The sequence below is a fragment of the Bombus pyrosoma genome, linkage group LG2 (assembly GCF_014825855.1).
Source record: "Bombus pyrosoma isolate SC7728 linkage group LG2, ASM1482585v1, whole genome shotgun sequence".
NCBI classification, from domain to species: Eukaryota; Metazoa; Arthropoda; class Insecta; order Hymenoptera; family Apidae; genus Bombus; species Bombus pyrosoma.
Window position 1 is genome coordinate 10,906,800 of NC_057771.1, and position 16,609 is coordinate 10,923,408.

Sequence of the window (16,609 nt, forward strand, 5' to 3'; positions counted from 1 at the left end):
TTTGAGCTCGGTAGGTGGCGCTTTAAGAACATCTTAATTATCATTTGAAATGTTCATAAAATGATTAATTTATAATGAATTAAAGGTAGGTCAGTAATAAAAATATTCAGATCTGTTGTGAATTTAAACGTGTTTTCAATTTCCGTAACTGTAATTCATTCTAAATAACTATAATTACAAATTAATTACAAATAATATACAGCACAATTTTTACATTATGCGGATTGTATTAGTGTTTTAGCGAAATTGGACGAAATATTGAAATGCTGCACAATCTTTTGATATTATCATATGATTATTCTACAATATAAATATTTTGATGTTTAGTTCTTATAATAAATACCTTAGATTTACATTTTTAATTATTAGTTTCACTTTCACTGTGTAAGGAAATAATTCATACTATAATTGTACACTTATTACATCTTTCATTTATGAATTATTTGTGGCACAGGATTCGTTTACATCGCGTTTTAATTGATTGACCTATGATTTAAACTACCATACATGACAAGTATGGACTATTCTTTTTCATGAGGTCAGTCTTTAAAAATAACAAAACTACAATGAATAATTCAGCGATGTTTAGTACTTTTACGAAAAAAAAGACTGACAATACATTAAAGTAAAGAATTATTTTGAGTATTCATAGGCATAGAATTCTGACATCGTTGCGCCGGTGGTTGATAAATGGGCTGCGTGCTTCTTTGCTGATTACGTTTTTTGTTATAAGCAGCTTTACTTGCAGGAACAACACCACTTCCACCTCTTCGAAATTCCATACCTGCTATAGAAACTTTTATATACTTTTATGTACCCTAAATATAAATAATCATCGTAAACAAATTATAAATTTACCAGTTATGTGATTTTGAGCTTGGTCGTATCGCAGCTGCCTATTACTGAATCTTTGATCTGATTGTTTTTGATCCATAACATAATCTTGAACAGCTTGATTCTACAAGTAAGTACAAGATATTTGTTATTTATATACGGTATTGAAGACACATGTTTAAGTATTACATATGTTTTGCATACATCATCTGTTATAGGTAAGCAATCCACTTGAAGCACTTCTTCATAATTTTCAAACCCTTTGAATTGAACAACACATGTCCTATCTGATACCCCAGTTACTTTTGCGTTATAATACTATATTTTGAAAACATTAAATGAAATTAAATTGAATTATACTACTAGTAGTATAAGCTATTAATATATAAATAGTTATATTATCTTACCCTATTATCTTCCCAGTATTTAGCAAGACACTTATCACCTACGCGCCAAACCCAGGTACTTCCAACAGAAGGAACATTGGTATTTTGATTGTATTGGCTTTGTCTCCTTTGGCTATTGGATTCTACAATCCCCTTGCCACCAGAAGTCTCGTTTGGTTGAAATCTATTCAGTTGGTTTTTGTAATTTTTATCAGTTGTATTTGCAGGATAAGCTCTATGTGTTCCATCTTCTTGTGCTCGATTATGCCTGGCATAAGAATCATAAGATTGTTTATTCCTGGTATCGGTCTCATAGTGATTATAACTTCTGCCAGCACCAAAATGTTTGCTTTGTTGGTCTTGCGGAGCTTTATAATAATTATTACTACTCATAACATTTGCCCCATCTGTACGTATTTGTGCATTAGAATTTCGAGAATCATTTAACTGAGGTTTCTGATACGTTTTATGTAAATTATCTTGTTGAGAATAACTATGATTATCCTGATTTCGCTGAAACCTTGGTGGTTTATTTTGTTGAGAATGATTTCCGCCGTTATATTGCAAATATTGAGTAGTAGGACTATTAAAGTTTGATTTTTTGCTACCCTTATTTTCCTCTAGATGTCTTGGGGGAACTTGATACTCACGACTTCCTTTTTGAGATCTACATAAAGAAGACCTTTATCAACGAAAATCCTATAATTTACACTATTGTAAAAATTTTACCCATGATAAAGCATACCTTCCACCTTTTCCACTTTGTGATTCATTACTTTTAAGTTCAATTTTGTCATAATTGTTTTCCGTATGTTGAGTATAATTATTCTGAGGTGGATTGGTGGTTGGTTCCGTAGATTCAGATTGTAAAGGTAATTTATCTTCCAGAAAATCAAAAAGAGATATTTTTCCACTACTTGGTTTACCTTCTTCTACCTTTTTATCGAATCGTTTATTTCGTGGTTCACGCGATTCTCGTGGCTCTTTAAACGTACTAAAATAATTGAAACAGGATTGATAGTCAGAAAGTCGTAAAAACTAATATTTTAAAATAAAAGAGAATAGATATACTTGTGTTTATCTGTTTTTTGCAAACTTTTCAAAGCTTTATCAACGTTATTTCGATTAACTTTTAAGGCATATTCTGCTTGTTCTATAGAAAAGCCTTGATCTATGATTCTTTGTACACTGTGATCTAGAAGCTATAAAACAATTACACGAGAGTAAAATTGTTTTAAATATTTATATTATGGATATTTCATAGAAATTACCTGCTTATTTCCTCCGCCAAAAATTTTCTTGCTACCTTGTTTAGCAGCTTCTGCTATAGCATCTTTACGTTGAGCTTCAAACTCTGTATTCTCTTTACTAGACTTTTCTTTTTCTGCTAAAGCTTTAAAGTTTTTGTCATGTTCAGAAACTTTTATAATTTTTTTCCCAAATGGTATCCATGGTGGTGGACCACCTTCTTCTGTAGATCTCATTCTCGTATGTAGTGCTAATTTCTGTTACAAAATATATTTCTTAGTTTCATGTATATTAGAATTGAATGATACAACATACTTTGTTCAGTTCCCATTTTTCTACAAGATTTGTTACTTTTCCCCCAAGTACTTGTGCTATGTTTGATGGCCTTAGCAAAATAATTCCATGGGACATTGCTACATTTCCACAACCAATTAGTATCTTTGTACCGGGAGGTGTATTTAAACTGCAATAATTAAATTCCTCATATCAATTTTCTCACATAAATTATAAAAAGACAATTATTATTTATACATATAATTAATCAAGCAATGGTTTTATACCTTAAAAATGAAATATGTTCAACTTCTATAGCTTGAAAATTATTTTTACCATCAGTCAAAAAGAATTTTAACAAGCGTGGAGCTGCTCGAGATTCTTCATTGCTTTTAGGAGCAGCTACATTACGTACTTTTTGTATTTGTAATACAATATTACCCTGAACTATATCTCCTTGACCACTACCAATCTCTCTTAAATCAAGCTATACAATACATAAAAAGATTTAAAATATGCAAATAATTATTTGTTTTTAGGAGAAAGTTGTATAAGGAGTTGTTCTTACATCTAATAATCGCTTGATAATTCTTTGTATATCAGTAACACTTTCAGAATCTCTTGCAGCATTGTACCCGTGATCTGTAATGTACCTAATCCAAACATTTATATATATTTGTACATTCAAATTTATAAAAATTTATTCGTGTTTTCAAACACCGACGTTCACAAACGACGAAATACGTCACTTTTTATACGTACCACCCCTTATCTTTCAACTTTTCCATAGTTTGCACCGTCATTTCGCTCTCTAGCCAGGTTTTTCAATGGAACGACCGTTTTGATTCGGCGACTTTCTCAGGTGAAATTTTATATACGTTACATGCGTACATTCGACTTGTACATAAACATGTGTCAGCTGACGTTTAAACCAATAGAGAATAAATCGTCGAAGTACAAGCAATTCCGATATTGAAATCAGCTACTTTTATAAATATACGAAATCGTTTATTATATGTAATAATACCACTTTGCTTGTCCAAATAACGAACAAAAGGAACCGCGCCTATTAAACCTCGAATTCTTCGCCACCATCTTGAACATTTAGTGTACTGTGATTTCAAGATCGATATATCGTTACTGTGTTGCAATAGTTCAGTATCGATACATCGCTCGTTATTTGAACATGATGCTACTACAGGTATTATTGTCTAGCAATAAATGATATTTTTGGCATAACATGTGACATTTTATTGGATTTTTAAACTTTTAATACATGTATAAAGTCTTAAATGACCATTTATTTACATGTTATTTACAGATTATAAACGAATGTAACATTAATTTTTATATTTATCTAAACATTTTTTAAGTAATGTTATTTTTATAAGGTAAGTACATATAGATTTAAAATCTTTTTCAAATGTAATATGTAGTAGGTTATGTAACGATATATAGCTACAAAGTAATTATACTTAAAACAGAATTAGAGTGAAACGTAATCTCACACAGATTTTAGAAGAAATCGCGCAAAAGAGCTCAAGTAGATAAGTAGACTAATTGAATGTAACGCATCGTTATTTGAAAATGATGCTTGAATACACACGCGGAAAATGGGTCATGAATACACGTCGCACACGCTAAGTTCTAAAATCGAGTGTTGGGGAAAAGTAAGTGTAACATTTTTTGAATATATATTTGAAATTCCACGGATCATCGGCGATATTGAAATATTAAAATTCCATCATTAGTTTTTACAAAAATATTAAATAAGACAGTACAATATCATTAACCTTTAAATAACTTGATAAACTGCTTATTAATCTGTTGAATTATAATTTTTTTCTTATCTTTTTCTTTAATATTAAGTTTAAATAAAATTCAAAATAAGATCCGAAATATGTGTGATCTCAAATAAGACCATGCAAAATGTTTCACACAATTCGCAAATCAATTACGATCGATAAATTTTACAGAGATCACTACTACCAACAGACCCCACGGTGGCGAAGAATAAGAAAGACATCAATTTGAGCTGATGATTATTACTCGGGCGGAGTCTTATTTGAACAAACGATGAAATTAGATCAGACAGGAACTAACTTCGGAGATGACGGAACGGTATAAGCACGATTAAGAATATGACCCACTCATATTACCAATGCACCAACAAGAACTGAGTGTACACAACTCCATGATTATCATAGGTTACCCATAAGAATTGTATAAATGCTTATCGAATAGAAATAAACGTTCCATTTTCGTTTAGACTCATTGAGATATATCGAAAATACAATTGTTGCTTTAAAAAATACATGAATTTAAAACTATTCGTTTAATTCTACATTTATATATTATAGAAGTGAGAGAAATTAACTATATACTACTGGATTAGATCTCCTACGTGAAAAATAATTAAGACGTTAAAGGCGTGTTAGATCGAATATAAATAACACCATTACATCTTTTCGCGAAACTACCATTTATAACTTGGGTAACGCATCGACTAAATTACTGGCATTACTTAGGAGTATAAACATAGAACGTTATCTGTCGTTTCGTATATTTTATGGAATTCTTAAGAGCAAAATAGTTTGTATGCATGTATACATATATATACATTATATTTACGTATGTGCTCTTCACATCATGTATCCTACTATATCATGATAACAGATACAAACAATCATTTACAATCCTACATATCAAAGAATTATAATACTATCCAGAAGTTCCATACGCAACAGTTTATTAAGGAGAATATTTCTTAATTACATGTACTTACATCGAATGATCGTAAGAATTCGATGGAATACAATACAGTACGTCGTTCGATCGCGTGACGTACACCCATCGTGTCGTTTTCATTCGTCAGTCATATCAAACCCAGGGAGGACTACAGTACACGGATGATTATCGAGCAAGTGGAAATAAATTAGATCTACATTATATCTATAGACACGGCCTATAACAAACGATACAATCTCATTGAATCTCGTTTCTCATAACTGATATAAAAGTTCTATACGTACACCATGGCGATTATGTATTTATTTTACCTAATTAACATATATGAAGTATATGTATACTTAGTATGCGACGCGATGCAAGAATACGAGATGTATCTCGTTGCCTCGTTGCATATATCTGACATGCTATGGTCGAAGACGCGGCCGTACGCGTACCTCGTACTCCACTTTCGGTAGCTCTGCCTCTGCCCCTCTCTCTTTTAAAGCGTGAATTTTCCGCGCGTTGGATCGCAAACAATGGATACACGCAGCATATACGTAAGTAGAGGCGAGGACTTATGCTGCACGGGTACGCACAGGTACGACGATGGGGACACGGTAAACGATCATTCGTAGTGGAAAAGGGAGATTCGACTAACGAAGAACAGAAACAGGACGAAACGTGCGAGAGAGTAAGAAAAAGGCAAAACGGAGAGGGAAATAATATGAAAGAGAGAGGGAAATAATCAGGGGGACTGAGCAACACGGTAAACGAGAGGAAGAGAGAGGGCAAAACAGAGAGGGAGAGGGAGAGAGAGAGAGAGAGAGAGAAAGAAGTCGTGTCGGTTTTACCATTTCAGTTTCACTCAGACCCGGTCTGAAATCGCGCGTGTCCACACAGATACTCGAGCCGCAGCTTCGTGCCTGAATTAAAAGCGACTATTTTCCACCCTGCAGCGCTTCGTCGTTGCTATATCACTCAACGAAACCGTGGGATTAAGAATAAGTGATTTTTGCATTCCGCTGCTATTGAAATAACATCCGACCGTGCTAGTGAAACGGTGTCACGTTTCATCGACGACAGAAATTGTTTATCTTTCGGTCGCTACCAATACCGGTGACGACGAAAGAGAGAGGCTGACATACGGTAAACATAAAATCATGTGAGTACATATATAATAATATTCCTCGATGACCTTTACCAACGTCAGTTATCAATTAATATCGATTATACGTGTTTAATTTGAATTCCTACTGAGAAGAGATTACACTCGATGGTGTCAATCAGTTTTTAATCGTCAATTATCATTCTCAGTTTGTTGGTTATAGAACTTTTTTGCCATTTCAATCGCATTATCCGTACGATAGTTCGTCGTAAATTCAGAAATTATAGAACTGAGCTTTTTCCTCTGATAGAAGCACAGCGTGGCGACGATCCATTTCGACGATCATAAATTAGTCAGAAAGTTCAATTACATTCGATTTAGCATATTCGAGCGATAATGCACGGATTAACTTGCGCCTCCACGAACACAAACTCCACGAAGTTACGATGGTCAGCGATGTTGCAAGTGGCGATGGTTCGAGCTACGATTGCGTTTCGTCATATCGCGCGAGTAATTTCGATTTCGAACGATCGACCGTAGTGAACGACGCGTTCTCGCGGCGGCGCACGCGTGATACGTTTCTTTACAAATTCGTACGATAACAACCGTAGAAAACTGTAACGCATTCGCATCGAGTGCTAAAAGGCATCGTCATAAATAGCGTATCATAGCGGTCAAGAACGTCCCAGCATCCATATTGTAACGAAGCGTGTTGTTGCGAACGTTTGTTATATGCGTCGTTACGAGCCCACATAAGGAAAAAGCGGGCGGCATAATCGTAGACACGCTCACGATGTTCGCGCGAGTTTCGGTAATCGTACAACACTCCGCGGACCGTGTAAAACCCGGCGACCTCGGTTTCGACGTAACTTTCGACCGGTCGAAAGGAGAACCCTCCATTTGGCTTTTTCTTCGATCGTTCCTCTTTTCGTTTCCTAACCATCGACCCTCGCTTTCTTTCCAGGTCAGACGTCATATGACATATTGTGACATATTTCTCCGTATTTCTCATTCTCCTGCGTATTTGATTAAAATTCGGTTCGAATCCGTATTTAAGCTCTTTAATATCATTCGACTTGACGTTAATCGAAATGAAAGATCCGTGAAATTTCTGAGCACTGACATCAGAATTTCATAACAAATAGCTGAGATTTATTCGAATACTGGGAATTCCTAGCCTGTGACATTGTGAAGAACAAGCTCGATCGCGAGAAACGCATTTTTAACAATTTTCTCGTCGTCGATTTAACCTTCGAACTAATTCATTGAAACGCTTCAACGTTTCACCGTTCTGCATACGTTCTATCATTGCCTTGTGTTTTCCACATAAATCGTTTCTAATGTTTTCTAGAGAAAACGATTCACGACGAGAAACTCGACAGCCCTATGCGTCAATGGCACAGGTATATGTGTGATGTCAATTCGAATGAGTTTGTTTTCGTTTTACGTTTATGAATCATACGATGATCATTTAACATAGGCACGTTGCAATTGGAATGTTACACAGTTGCGCTTTTTAAACAATCAACTCACGATTTTCTAATCATTACTACGAGTAATTAACCTATCGTTATTAGTACACTGTGAAGCCAGTTCATAAATTTAAATCGGTTCTTAAGCCGAAAACAATTCATCAATCTTTTCGGCACATAACAATTTTGTCTATTAAAAATAAATTACACTTACCAGAAGTAAAATTGTCTTAACTGAAATTAATTTGTCTGTCTTAGTTCCTCGTAGGCAATTTTTTAAATATTCTACGCTGCCAGGAAATTAAAAAATATTCTGCAATATTTATCGACATCTCTACTATATTACACAATCGTTCACCGCCTCAAATGTTTAATACTTTTTCCGATAAAAATAATAATTCTCTTCGAAGGAGATTAAGGGTAGATTCCGCTTATTTGCTCACGGAGGGTTAATTTTTAATACCGAAACTATAAATACTGCTGGTTAAGGGATGACCTGGTTCGCAGGTTAAATTCAAACGATCGTAATCGTTTGGGGAACTCGTGTCGTTCGTAAAAAGGGAAAAACGCGTTATTACTCGATGCCGGGGGAGACAAGAGTTCGACGGAAGTGTGATCGATACGAGTCTAAGTCATTCGAATGGTCGCAATTACGACGCGCAGAGGAAACTACAGCGCCCTAATTAAGTTAGTACCGCCTTGATGACCGGTTGCCCATTATCCCTCCAGGACGAGGAAGGAAGAAGTGTCCCGATGACGTCATTCGTCTCTTCAGTTGCTCTATTATTTTTACGTTTTACAGTAGCCGTGGATTACTTAATGCGAGGGGAGACGCCACTTTCTCTCTCGTATAACGTGTCTTTGAGGCAGTATGTCGGCGCGTGAGCCTACTCTCAAGAGTACTACCACTACAGCACGTTGCAAAACCGGTGTTGACCCTCCAGCGTACGATATCGTTGTACTTATGTCGTTACATAACGTTTACGCGTTTAAGGCGATTTTTAATTGTTCAGCGAGTTACACGGCGTTGCGTCAATTTCAAGTAAATTCAGTAAACTGTTTTAATTTGACGTGATCGAAACGGATCGTTGAGATAACGAGACGGTTGGAACGTTAAAATTTTAAGTAGCCTTCCACGAACGGGTCGTGCTTTGTGACATCGGCCGCGATCAAAACGTTGAAATGTTCGACCATGAAAACTGAGGATTATTGATAAAGGGGCGAGTTTACACGCGATATGACGTAAAAGAATTATTTCTCCCCTCCCTTTTTCTTTTTTGCCTGACGAGAAACGTGCATTAATTATGATGCAAGCTTCGGTAAATTAAGGGCAACGAACAGCATACGCACGACAATTAAATATACGATCTTAATTTATCCGCAATGCGAAAACGTGAAATAACGCGGTTTCCAGGTGTAAGTTCGCTTTTATTATCCTTGATGAACAATAGCCGAGACGCCATCGAGGACTATTGCCGAGGATCTCTTTATTATCGTCCCGATCTTTTGAATTGAATTCTAAAGCGAATGTTGTTTGCCGATCGACTGGTCTTCGTCGGTATAATACTCGAGTGAATCGTGGCTTATATGATGGATTAAATATCAGCATCCGAAACCAGAAATTCTAGTCGCACAAGCTCACGATGCTCATAATAAAATGCCTGGTTACGATGGAGATACCAGATTGATGCAATGAAAAATAAAAAAAAAAAAAAAAACGGTAGAAGCAGTAATAATCCGATAGATCGAATCGCGGCCGTAGAACGCTTTGTAAATAACAGCGGCACAGTTTTCCCGATAAGGATTGTGTAAGGAAGCTAATGTGTATAATTGCAAGGCGGAAATCGATATGTTCGCGCGTACCAATGTACCAGGAAACTGTCGTTCCACGTATAAATAACGCTGTTCTTTTTTCTATCACACCGTTCCTGAACTAGCCCGAGTTTCCCCTATCTAGGTCAAATTCGTTGAGGAAAATTGTTCGAGATTACGTGCGATAATAACGGAATAACCTCTGTGATCAGTTAAGACTTCAATTCCTCCAGTTCGAGGATTTCTTCATATTTTACACGTGTTTGAAAAGACGCGATAAGAATCGTAGAGAAAAAGAGAATATTACAGACTACGATATTCATGCTTGAAATAAAATACTAATCCTATCTTAACCCTCTATAACGCTTTATAATTTAAAGGATATTTGCGTAGATTCAAGCAATCCTTTTATTGCAATTAGCACTACTTTCTAGATATCGTATTAACGCTTTCGCTTTCATTTATCTGACTCTACTCGACTCTATATTACACACACACACACACACACATTAAAAAACGCTGAACGTATAATTTATTAAAATATGTACATTGCTTCGTTACGTTATTAATTGCAAACAATAATTAATTGTGAATTTACTGAAATAAATTTAAAATTATTCCAACGATCGTGAAAGTGTCAAATTAAAAAAAACCTCCAACTAATTATAATTCTCTTACTTCATAAACGAGCAAAAATCCGGTTTATAATGGCTTAAGAGTATAACGTACTGCGGCACACCATTCTCTGAAGCGCATACCTCGAATACAATAGATCCCTGATACGCTTTCAAACAATATGCGATACAAGGTAGCATAGTACCAAGCTACCTTTGTAAATACCGTTTGTGTGACGATAAACATAACAACGTATTAACCACCGCCACCGGTTCGAAACGACCTAGTTCCGTTGGCCTCAAGAAGAGTCGTCGGTACGCCCTCATCTACGAGAAGGTCATCGTTTATCGTCGTCGTATTTAGCAGGTGCAAAACGACCGATGGTGTAAGACCTATGTTGATGTGTTTCTGAACGGATGACCGGGAGAGCTCGATGATCACGACATGCAAAACGGATCGATCGCGATCTGTTACGTTACATGAAAGAGGTCCATGAGTTAGTTACGAGCAATGGCGGGCGTGTATAATTCATGGTGATGATTCACGTAACAATCGAGCAGGGTTTTACTCATCGCATCGATGACGATCTTGAAAATATGAGGCGTCCGGCTGTTAAGAATGCATTTACGCGGTCTACCATACACGAGGCTATTAGGCAGTCGAGATACTATGGTATACGATATATCTATAGATCATAAACTACGGATTATTATTCTTGGGTGATTTATTCAATAATGTTCTACTATGAATCAAAAGAAATATGATACGCAATTTAAGGAGATATTTCAAGAGCTAATGGTTCAAGGAAGTAAATCTTGTACGACCTATAAAATGATAGACTATCATGATTACACAAGTAATTAAAAATTCAATAATGTACGTAGAAGTTACAAAATGTTTAACAAGTATCTCAATGCTTATGGCTGGCAGTATTGCATAATTGGAGTTGTTGGTTGTGAAACTTTTCGATTACGTCATTTTTGTTTAAGATCTACGATTAGGATATAGAGTAAGTTTGCGATAATCCGTTGAAACAAATAACTTACGCCTGAAAGTCATTCGAGAGTTTAATCAGAAGGACACGTGAATATTTTGTTGCGTTCTTGATATCTATTTTTCTGACAAATCATGATGCATTGATGTCTGTCTCGACCTATATATAAGCAAAGTTCAGGGGTCGTGTAATAAACGTTTGATGGACACGTGTTTGGAACGCAGACGTATCGACTTGAGTGATTTTGCCAAAACAGTCCCATCTGCGTATTACTCGAGAATTCAGGCGCAGCTTCAAACGCGTCTCCGGATGCTGTACAATCATTGATCTGTGAAATCCAGAATTTTCTGCCTCGCTGATTGAGATTCAAGGAGATTTGGGAGCCGATCGAGATTCCAAATAAAAGGTGACGAGACGATGGCGTAATCACGATTAATTGTTAACAAGAATGTGGGTCGACGGAAAGAAAAAATTGAGAGTGACCACGAACTTTATGAAATCATGAAAGAGTTTTCTGCATACCGTGACATCAGCGCGGAAACAATTACTAAACCGTTCGGGCGATGTCTGACCGCGTCTTAAAGAATTACAATGACAAAGATTACGCGATCGTTTGATCCTTATACGGAACGACCGTTGCACTTGCAAAACAGCGTCTCAAGGCTTTCTAAGTATCGACCAGGGGGTTCGCATTAATGTAATTTCAAAACGTTCGTCTAGTCATAAATCAGACGATAAATTAATAAATTCGTGTTTACATTCCAGGCGAATCGCATTCGAGCAACATACGTGAATCGATCGAAAACAATTTTGATGACTCACGTTTACAATTTACAACCTCTACGACTCGTTGTATTTACTTTAGAACGTAACATTCACAGTCTGACATCATCTTCTGCATTCACATTTACTTTTCTCGTTTGCAGATCGAGACATAAGGAAAAATGGGATACGGAACAGAAATGGACAGCTGCGGTCGCTGTATGAAATATTCCTTGTTCTTCGTGAACTTCGTGATCTTCGTAAGCATGAGATATATGTAAACTATCACAGTGATATTTAATGGCCTTCTATTTTAAGTAACAACGTATAAACAATGTTTTAGATCGGTGGCCTCGTGATAGCTGGATTAGCGACGTGGGCTCTGTTGGATAAAGTATCATGGATAGGTGAACTAGTAGGGAACGATTTGCTAACAGGCGCTATTTACGTTCTACTGGCCGGTGGTATTGTCGTCGCTATAGTATCGTTCTTTGGTTGTATCGGTGCATCCCGAGAAGTAAAATGCATGCTTCTCACGGTAAATCTTTCTTTTCGCTCTGACTCAGTCTTCGATCTTAGAAGAAATCTACCGATTAAATTATGTAACGTACAAAAAAATTGTTCCAGTACTTCATCATCGTGTTTCTTCTGTTCGTGACCATGTTAATTGGCGGAGTGCTCGCGTATGTGTTCCGTGAAAAACTTGTGAACACACTCGAGAGGGAAATGTCGAGTTCGATGAGAACTTACGATTCTCATAAAGTAGTCAGAGAGGCCTGGGACACGACGCAATCGACGGTAGGCGCGAAATAAGGAACACTTGATACGCAATAAATTTCATGCGGATAATTATTTCGAGCATCGTGCAAGATGTTATGCCTGACTTGGAATAATATTTCTTTTTCTTTTCCCCGTTCCTGTGATTTTTAGCTCCATTGCTGTGGAGTAAATGGCTGGAGGGATTGGGGAAATCTGGGACTCCACGTACCGGAGAGTTGCTGTCGCGAGATTCAACCTGGCCAGGTAAAGATTAATTTTCTTAACGAGCTCGTCTTTGCAGACGAAATAGCCGTCAGCGAATTCGTGCATACGTAATTGCAATAATTAGTGATTCGCGGGCGGAACTCGTGGCGCGCGAGTCGTTATGCAGTCTAGCGTTATTACCTTGATGAGATATAATGATATTCTAAGAACCGAGAAAGAAAAAGAGGATCTCTCCTTGCGTTTTAGTGCGATTGCTTTCGATTTGTATTTGCTTGCATAATTCATGACCGAATGCTTCATAAACAACGGTCTTCACGCTTCAGATTTGCTTCCAGATATACGTACTTCAACGTACTTGTTCGTTATTTAAAGAGAAAATAGAAATGGACGCAAAGAAAGTTTGCTTTTACTTCTGGTTTTTATTTATACCATGAAAATTAGCGAGAAATACCAACAGCCGATTCGGTAGACATCTACTATAGTACCGACCAACGATAAGAACCTGACGATTCGGAATTCCAGTTCATAGCATTTGCAATTCGAGATGGCCTGTTAGGAAAGCCCGATTCGGATAGTTCTCCACGGAATTTCGAAACGGCTACGACCTATCGATTACAGTTCAGAAATGCATTCATCCTGTGGTAATCTGTTAATCGCGGCCCGAGTTCGCCGCATCGCCTCTCACGCTTTCACCCGGTCCGATCGACTTTCTCAAGCCGAATTGTTTCTCATGGACACCCGATCGATCTTATGTTGCAGCGATTCAACTGCAACGCTGGAGCAGACACGGTGAATCCTTCGAATGCCTATCTCGTCGGTTGCATCAATGGAACGCAGATTTACATGCAGAAGCACGCGACAATCATGGGTGGCGCCGGTATTGCAGTCGCGTGCCTGATGGTAGGACTTTCTCTGTTTGATTTGCATTTTAATCGGTTCCAACACCAGCCAGAATCCATTAAGAAATATGTTTCCATCGGGTATTGCCGATGCGCGAGCTTTTCCTTTTTACTCACTTTCGACTGTTGCGATAATTCTGACATTAACGCAACGTCAAGCGTCTCCAATTAAATTGCTTGAGAATTACACGCGTAGAAAACGTTAGAGAAACTTTCGATGCACAGATAAATGATTCTTTTCGCGTTGTCCAATGTTATTATTAATGTTTCTCTTTTCTACAGTTCTTTGGCATGCTATTCTCGTGCATTCTCTTCAAGATGATAGAATGACGAGAGAGTGATGTGCTTTAAAAGACAACTTCGTTTTTCATAACAAACTAACGAAGAGAAAGAAGTGGATGTCAGCCGTCCTCGAGAGACTCATGAATTCATAATCAACGTCATCGTCATTGAGTGTACCTAAGCTGAAGTACGAGAATCAAAATGCATCTTCACGCGCATCTTTCCAATGTACAGTTCTCACCGTTGTTCCGTTTCTTCTTTCCTTTCTCTTTCCTTCATTTCCTTTTTCTTTTGTTACATTTAGTATTATACTCGATGTACCTTTGTTTTACGGTTGTTCTTTTGTAATCTTTAAGAATACGCCAAGTATTCTAAGTTTAATATTATACATAGTGTACTGTATAAATATAATTCGTATGGTAAAATGCACTATGTTCCTCACACGCGTAATAAATATAAAACGTGTACAAACGTTCATTAAAACCAATTTGAATTTCAATTATTCTATTGCTATTCTCGCGAAGCGAATCGTGGTGACATTTCTGGTTTATAAATCGATTGATTGACGAGATACTGTACGAGAATACTTCCGTTCGAATAACAAGAAGTTCGTTAAATTTTGCCAGAGATATCCAATCGCGTTCTTTAATTCGGTTAGCGGAATGTACATGCGTCAGAACGTTTCCCCGTTGCAAATCCTATTCAGGCAACCCCCTTCGTATTCCCTATATCCTGTCTATCTAACGATAAAACAGCCAGGCACGAAATGGTTCAAAGGGTAAAGGATTTGTCACGAACTTTTCACGGTAGAACAAATTTCAAGAGGTAGTAAATATTTGTAATTCAAACGTCGATTGAAAGTCGTTGAACGAAGAGCGTCATGCTGCTATAATAATATGAAAATAACTAATTTAATAATTACTACGAAACTTCGAAATGCCCTTGAAATTACGTAAGTTTAAGAAACAAAATTTTATGAATGTTTATCTTCATAACTCGAATAATTGTTCTACTGCAAAGAAATTAAATTAATTTCAGCAGCTGATTAGACGCTATTATGTATATATACAAGGAGGAGTAATGAGAAGAAGAAGCGCGTTGCAAAATAGCGCTTATTAAAGGTACAAAACAATCTACTTGCGAGAAATAAAGGCGCATCGATACCAGGATGCCTTATTGCTCGTCTTTTCTTCGGGACCGTTCGTGTTTTACTGGAAAAGAGGAAAAAAAAGTCGAGTAACGTGGCTACAATCTTCGATAATGAGAGAGCGTACATAGCTATTGTTTTGGGAACAACCAGTACGTTTGCGAATCTCCAACCGGTACAAAGACACGGTGGACCAATCCGAGTCGCATAGAGGCAACCCTTCGCGTCGATATTCCAGACGGTCATTGGTGGTACAGCGGAGGCAAGAAATTTTTGTTCGAACTGCTTCAACGTTTCCACTTTTTTCAATTCGAAGAACTTACGATATTTGTCAATCATTCAAATTACATTCCGTTACCTAAAGAATTCATCGTAGTAAATTTCAACGAACTTATCGAACGGAGGAACCGGGAGAAAAAAAAGTTAGTAGACACGCAACGTAGAATTGCAAAATAGAATGAAAATGGTAAACTAAACGGTTTATCGAACGATTGCCCGACGTTCTAATCGAAGTTTAGCATTTGAAAGTCTGTGTGTCTGCTGCCTCCCACTGCATGTTTGCCTACAGCTTATTCACCCCTTTATTGTCAGGCAGCAAGTCTCCTTGCATTAAAGCACGACGGGTTCCCGTAATCCAGGCGTCTCGCCAAAATAAACCTTCGTCGCATTTTATCAGCCCTGCTTTTTAGTTTCCTTTTAATTATCGAACGATGGTACAGTCTATGATAAAGTTCTCGCGATACCTATCAAAATTATACGATTCGTATATACACGTACTCGGGCATGTTTCAACAATTCTATTCGATTCGCGATACAATGCACGGAGTAACATTGTTCCTTTGCGTTTTAAAACATTCACGGAGGTACATGTGCAGGGAGAACAGTTTCTGCCAAATTTTCCACGGCCCCAGGGCAAGGTGTACAGTCGACGGAAAAATTCTGTGAGCCAGAGACGTCGGGTACAATCCTGTTGAAAATTTCTTCTGTCGTTTAAATCCCTGTGCCATAGTAAGGCGATATTTCCACAACTGCTCTATCGTCGAGTTTTGATGAAATTTTCCTGGGT

The 16,609-nt window shown here is 37.1% G+C and overlaps 2 protein-coding genes across 5 annotated transcripts; one reads left to right on the forward strand and one right to left on the reverse strand.

Moving 5' to 3' along the window:
- Positions 1-111: 111 nt before the first annotated feature.
- On the reverse strand, positions 112-3,856 carry LOC122577571 (tudor domain-containing protein 3). 3 transcript variants are annotated; one of them, XM_043748910.1, is made up of 11 exons: positions 3,504-3,856; positions 3,310-3,394; positions 3,029-3,228; positions 2,784-2,931; positions 2,492-2,725; positions 2,292-2,422; positions 1,966-2,214; positions 1,242-1,887; positions 1,039-1,152; positions 859-958; positions 112-784 (listed from the first exon to the last, which is right to left on the reverse strand). In XM_043748910.1, the coding sequence occupies exons 1-11, from the start codon at positions 3,542-3,544 to the stop codon at positions 621-623; spliced, it is 2,112 nt and encodes a 703-aa protein (XP_043604845.1). In that variant the 5' UTR covers positions 3,545-3,856; the 3' UTR covers positions 112-620. The 3 variants fall into 3 exon arrangements, with proteins under 3 accessions (XP_043604845.1, XP_043604844.1, XP_043604843.1); XM_043748909.1 differs by having other exon boundaries at positions 112-787; XM_043748908.1 differs by having other exon boundaries at positions 112-796.
- Positions 3,857-6,338: 2,482 nt separating this feature from the next.
- LOC122577572 (CD151 antigen) lies at positions 6,339-14,883 on the forward strand. Of its 2 annotated transcripts, none has more exons than XM_043748911.1 (7): positions 6,339-6,633; positions 12,396-12,491; positions 12,575-12,769; positions 12,859-13,029; positions 13,162-13,254; positions 13,975-14,115; positions 14,397-14,883. In XM_043748911.1, the coding sequence occupies exons 2-7, from the start codon at positions 12,414-12,416 to the stop codon at positions 14,442-14,444; spliced, it is 726 nt and encodes a 241-aa protein (XP_043604846.1). In that variant the 5' UTR covers positions 6,339-6,633; positions 12,396-12,413; the 3' UTR covers positions 14,445-14,883. The 2 variants fall into 2 exon arrangements, with proteins under 2 accessions (XP_043604846.1, XP_043604847.1); XM_043748912.1 differs by lacking the exon at positions 6,339-6,633 and adding an exon at positions 11,652-11,875.
- Positions 14,884-16,609: the final 1,726 nt, after the last annotated feature.